Source organism: Macrobrachium nipponense, chromosome 23 (genome assembly GCF_015104395.2).
Source record: "Macrobrachium nipponense isolate FS-2020 chromosome 23, ASM1510439v2, whole genome shotgun sequence".
Classification (NCBI taxonomy): Eukaryota; Metazoa; Arthropoda; class Malacostraca; order Decapoda; family Palaemonidae; genus Macrobrachium; species Macrobrachium nipponense.
Window position 1 is genome coordinate 24,162,390 of NC_061090.1, and position 6,026 is coordinate 24,168,415.

Consider the following 6,026-nt stretch of genomic DNA (forward strand, 5'->3'; position numbering starts at 1 on the left):
AATAATAATAATAATAATAATAATAATAATAATAATAATAATAATAATAATATATTATTACTTATTATTATTATTATTATTATTATTATTATTATTATTATTATTATTATTATTATTATTATTATTATTATTATTATTCAGAAGACGAACCCTGTTCATACGGTACAAGCCATATCGGCCATTGACTTAAAATTCAAACTTCCAAAGAAAATGGAGTTCATTAGGAAGAAAAAAGAGGAGGTAAAGGGCAATACAGATAGAAGATATCTCACTTATTAACAAAGAAAAAATAAATTCATAAATTAATAAACAGATGAAAATGTATTAAAATTAAGAAGACCTCTTCAGGCTGCAGTACTGTACCCTAAAGTGATACTTATATTAAATGCCATAAAGTGGTTGGTTTTTATGCCTTTTAATAATTCCTTTTGGCTCTTGCGATACATTAGTCACGTGATCCTTGTCACGGTATGTCACAGTGCCACTTATTTGTAAAAAGTGCAAAAACACTTCAAGAGCAACAGCATATAAATCTACATGCCACCAAAGTTGCAAAGCTCAATATAATTAAAATAATAATAAAAAATAATAATAATAATATGTTTTGTTGAAGAGAATGGCAGTATCAGTGGATTTGATTTATATGAGATCTTCTCAATTCTTCTTCTTATTTTCTTCTGATCAGGGCTGATATTTGCTATTAACTGGCCGATGTTCATATTCTGGATAAGGAAATGGTTTCTAAAAATTTTAATGTCTTCATATGGTAGTTAAATGTGGCGTGTGATCACCGTAGAGTTCGCAAATTGCAGTGTCTGGGAATCTGTATTTGTTGTATTCTCGTGAGTAGACTCTTCTTCGGCGATTTCTAAGGGCGTAGCTCAATTCCCAAGTTTCCAACCGTATCACCGTTTCATTCTCAAGGAAGGCTGGGCTTGTTCCGGTTGGAATGGGGTCATTCCTTGAGAATGAACCGATGATACAGTTGGAATTCCGGTTCGCCCTTAGAAAATGACGAAGATTACACACAGAAATACAACTAATCCTGATTTCCAGAATTTGCAATTTCCGAACTTTACGGAGATCACACGCCACTTGTAAATACCATAAAAGCTAAACTGATATTTTTAGAAGACATTTTCTTATCCGGAATAAGAACATCGGCCAATTATTAGCAAATATCAGCCCATATGAGAAGAAAATAATAATAAGAATGGAAAAGACTATATAAAATCAAATCCACTAATGCTCCATTCTCTTTAACAATTAATGTTTGAGAGAAGGTCTCCTGCCTTCAAAAAATAATAATAATAAAAACCAAAACAAACAAAGCAAGGTAATAAAGAATAATGAAAGACGCAAGAATAAGGGAATAAGGAAAGACACAAGAACAAGGGAATAACGAAAGATACAAGAGTAAGAGAATAAGGGAAGACGCAAAACAAGGAATATAAAAAAAATCAGGGTAAAGAAAAACAACAAAACAGGACGAAATAAAAACCAACAAACTAACGAATCAGGGTCGAACTGGAGCCATTCCGAGGAGGAGGGAAATAAATGACTGGTTTCGACAGGGAAAAGTCCTCCTCGAGGAAGTCGGAACAGATGAGGTTTCTCCCCACCGCGACGTCTATTGAGGAGGAGGTATTCCCAAAAAGAACAAGATTGAAGATGAGGCTCAGGAGAGGGAGATGAAGAAGAAAAAAGGAGGAGGAGGAAGAGGAAGAGGAGGAGGAAGAGAAGATGATGACGTTGGAAGGGAGGAGGAGGAGAAAATACATCCAATGTAGTGAAGAGAAATGTTATTATAATAAATTATAAGACGAGGAGGAGGAGGAGGAGGAGGAGGAGGAGGAGGAGGAGAGGAGGAGGAGGAGGAGGAGGAGGAGGAGAAAATACATCCAATATGGCGAAGAGAAATAGTATCATAATAAATTATATGACGAAGTGAAAATATGAGAAGAAAAGGTAGATGAAGAAATAACGCAGGAATGGGACGACCCGAAGAAACACGGAAATAATAATAATAATAATAATAATAATAATAATAATAATAATAATAATAATAATAATAATAATAATAATTCATAAATAATAATAATAATAATAATAATAATAATAATAATAATAATAATAATAATAATAATAATAATAATAATAATAATAATAATAATAATAATAATAATCGTGACGATGATGGAGATAAAAAAAAAGAATGCATATAAATATAACATAAATTAAAATATGATGGAACACTGAAAATTAGTTGCTTCACTAAACTGTCTGAAAACCACTCGAAAATTACGTAGCATAATTATTTTAAAAAATGAGTAAAATAAGAAAATCTGACAACACGAAGAATAAAAATACTGAGCTGCCAATGTTTCTGAAGGACAGCACAGCACTTCGTATCATTAGCTGATTCATTCAGAGCCACTAGACGGCTTCGTAACATTATAATTATCGTAAGTTTGGAACGCTATCATTCACTCCATAATCAAAGGATTTTACCATAAAACGATAACGTTAATTAAAAATAATTAAAACGAAATATTTTGAAGCTCGATATATAATGTCATACTTCCATACTAATCATTACCTGTCGTTTCAAATTATCATTTTTCTAAAGTAATAAAAAAAAGTAATAAAAGTGCTTTCATAACACCAGGATGGACATAATGACCAGGCTAATTCTACATTTCGCTCGGAACCGCGACTTTTTATTTTTTTAAAAATTAATAAATAAACGCAAAGAAATACGAAATATCTACTGAACCAAAACCAGTTGATGGGATCTGTGACCATTTCTTTCTCTTTACTGTCAAGTGCTTTGGTAATAATTTCCTCCTTCCGTATTCCCGGACAAAAGTCTTTCATCATTTGAAAACTGGCAATCCTGTCGGACTCCTAACAACAACACATCCCCACATCCGTCTCCTCAAATTATACCCTCAAAGAGTAATTTTCACTGACAAGTACCAGATAGGTCGCTCATAATTAGAGGTAAACACGTGCCTCCCCACTTTTCTTTAAACAAGTGCATTAGATTTCCAATCCCGTCGGACTCCAAATCGGCCCCCTGCCACCCCTCCTCAAAATATACCTAGAAATATAGTCATTTTCAAACACTGGTTTGAAAATGACGGGGTCCGATGACTTCGTATGAGCTTCCGTATTTTTGTCCAAACTTTGACCCACTTTTAACTCGCTGATTCTGTTGAAAGTCTGAATTTAATTCATTGCTTTCATTTGAATTTTGAATGGATTTAAGAGTTCATTCCCCGCGTTTCAACTATGATCATACAGAGTTCGCTGACTGCACAATTTGATGTCCGGAGTCATTTGTATAACGACGTAACAGTGCCATGAATATGCTGGTTTATAATAATACAATAATAATATAATATAATATAACAATATATATATAATATAATATAAATAATATAATATAATATATATATATAATATAATGTATATATATATATATATATATATATATATATATATATATATATATATATATATACGTGTCAAAATGTATGTATTACTAAGTATGCTATGCTTAATTGCACTCTTATATACCGAAAAAAATTATATATAGAAAATGCGCCCCAAGAGTTTTACTCGCAAAATGTATGTATATGCTACATTGATGTATGAGATCTTTCACTACCAAATGATCTTTGAATTCTCAGTTCCTCAGTGAGTGATACTTCACATTCAATTACTTAGTGGGAAAGACGAACAGCTGATAAAGTAATTTTCTGTGCTATAACATTATTCGATGAAACATTACTTGAGAGAAGGCCTTGGTCCGAATAACTGTTAACCTACAAAACCTACTGGTCACATTCCCATGTATTTGTAATATCTAAATGGTATTTAAATATTTTTAATATTATGCCACACGTATGACCTGATTTCTCAATTTCCTTATGCATATGGATATTTGGTTCAGTGGGCAATTAATAATAATAATAATAATAATAATAATAATAATAATAATAATAATAATAATAATAATATTTTGTCAAAAGTAATTGCAGCCTAAGCTGCTTTAATTTTATAAAGGTTCTTCTCTATAGAGAAGAACCTTTTATAAAATTAACTCAGCAAGAGGCAGCAATTACTTTTAATAAAGTACGTTTAAAAGAGGGTTTACTTCCAGCATACGATGATGATGATAATAATATTATAATAGTTAATAATAATAATAAATAATAATAATAATAATAATAATAATAATAATAATAATAATAATAATAATAATAATAATTCATTTTACGTAATTTAGGATTTTGAATATTCTGGACGAGACAAATAAATGCCCATGATACTGAGAAGAGGTATTATTATTATTATTATTATTATTATTATTATTATTATTATTATTATTATTATTTATTTATTATTATATCATTATTATTATTCATTATTATTATTGAATTACTGAAGAAACAGGTAACTTGGGTACTCACCTTAGGGCTTCCTCCTGCTGAGCGATAGCGGCAGTATAGCGGGCTTCCTGTCTCTCCCCCTGGACCACGGGCCGGCCGGGCCCACTATGGGTGGGTCCCCCGTGCCCGGGCACCGCGTGGGCGGGAACCGCGTGCCCCTGCAGATGCGGGGACGGCCCGTGCTGGGCCTGCTGACTCGCGTGCAGCTGCTGCTGTTGTTGTTGCTGCTGCTGCTGCTGTAGCTGCTGTTGCTGTAACTGCTGCTGCTGTAACTGCTGTTGCTGTAACTGCTGTTGCTGCTGCTGCTGCTGCTGTTGCTGTAACTGCTGCTGCTGTAACTGCTGCTGTAGGGCTTGGTGGTGGTGCTGGGGTTGGTGGGCGGGTGTATGCGCGGGGTGGGTCTGGTGGGCAGGGTGATGCGGATGGTGCTGGTGGTGGGCAGTCGGGGTGGGCGTGGTGGGCGCGGCCGACGGCGGCCTGGGCGGGCCGGGCGTCCGAGGGGGTCCGGGTGCCCCTCTCCGCTCCACGTCGTACATGGGGTTTTCGATGACGTCTTGGTCGTGTTGCTGCTGCTGCTGATTCTGCTGCGGCTGCTGTGGCTGCGGGGGCTTCGGGGGACCGCGGAAGTCGTGTCGGGGTCGGTAGTCGTGGAGCCGGTACTCTGGAGGGGCGGGGGGCAGCTCCCGACGGCGGCAGATGTCGGCCAGGACCCCCTCCCGGCCCGACAGCGACCGCGTCTCCTCCGCCTGTCGGTAGTCGGAGTTCTGTCGCAGCCGCGTCGCCTCGCTGGTCGGGAAGATGTCGGAGAGTCGGGAGGTGCGGCCGTCGAGGGATCCGTAGATGTCGTGGTGGGAACGAGATCCCGCTGGAACGACGGGGGGGCGGGCGCTCCCCTCCGCCCCCGGCCCCAGCCCCTCCTCCCCCGCCCCGCCGCCGCCCCCCTTCCCCTTCCATCCAGCGTGCCGTACAACTCCAGGAGTCTCGACACCCTCTCGCCGCCCACGCCGTAAAGCCCGCTGGCGGTTCCGCGGGATTCGGGCGTCGGGGGTGGAGGGGGGTAGTCGGGCATCCTGGGGAACCGATCCTGAGGGAGCCTGGGGGGCCCCCTGCCTGATGGGGTCCTCGTGAAAGGTTCGTCAGGAGTCGGAGGCCCATAACCACCGCCAAGGTCATCACGCTCCTTAGGGCGATGGCTGAAGAAGTCTCCCTTGTGGCGCGGGTAGAGGTCGTCCAACTTCTCCGGGAGGAAGTCCCTCGGAGGGTAGTCGTGCCTGGGAGTATGAGGGTCGTGATGTGGGGCATAATCGGGTCGAAGGTAGTACCTGGCGCGCCCACCAGGGGTGCCCACGGCGCCAGCCACTGCCCTACGGTACTCCTCATTTGCCCCACCTTCACCCTTCACTCCTCCCCCCGTCATCTGCACGCCATGCTTCCCCTGCGGAGGAGAACAAGAGACAACAAAGGCATTAGTCTGGGGACTCTTCATCTCTGGATTCAAAATAAATAAATACATAAATAAATAATTCCAAATTATCATTAATTGCTATAGTCTCCCTTCGTTACTTCACT

At 39.4% G+C, this 6,026-nt stretch overlaps 1 protein-coding gene across 1 annotated transcript in view; it reads right to left on the bottom strand.

Moving 5' to 3' along the window:
* LOC135199486 (inactive rhomboid protein 1-like) overlaps positions 1-5,131 on the bottom strand; it is a 308,328-nt gene extending 303,197 nt beyond the window's left edge. The window contains 1 exon segment of the mRNA XM_064227580.1: positions 4,479-5,131. Coding sequence (XP_064083650.1) covers positions 4,479-4,993 — 515 coding nt within the window. The 5' untranslated portion in view covers positions 4,994-5,131.
* Positions 5,132-6,026: the final 895 nt, after the last annotated feature.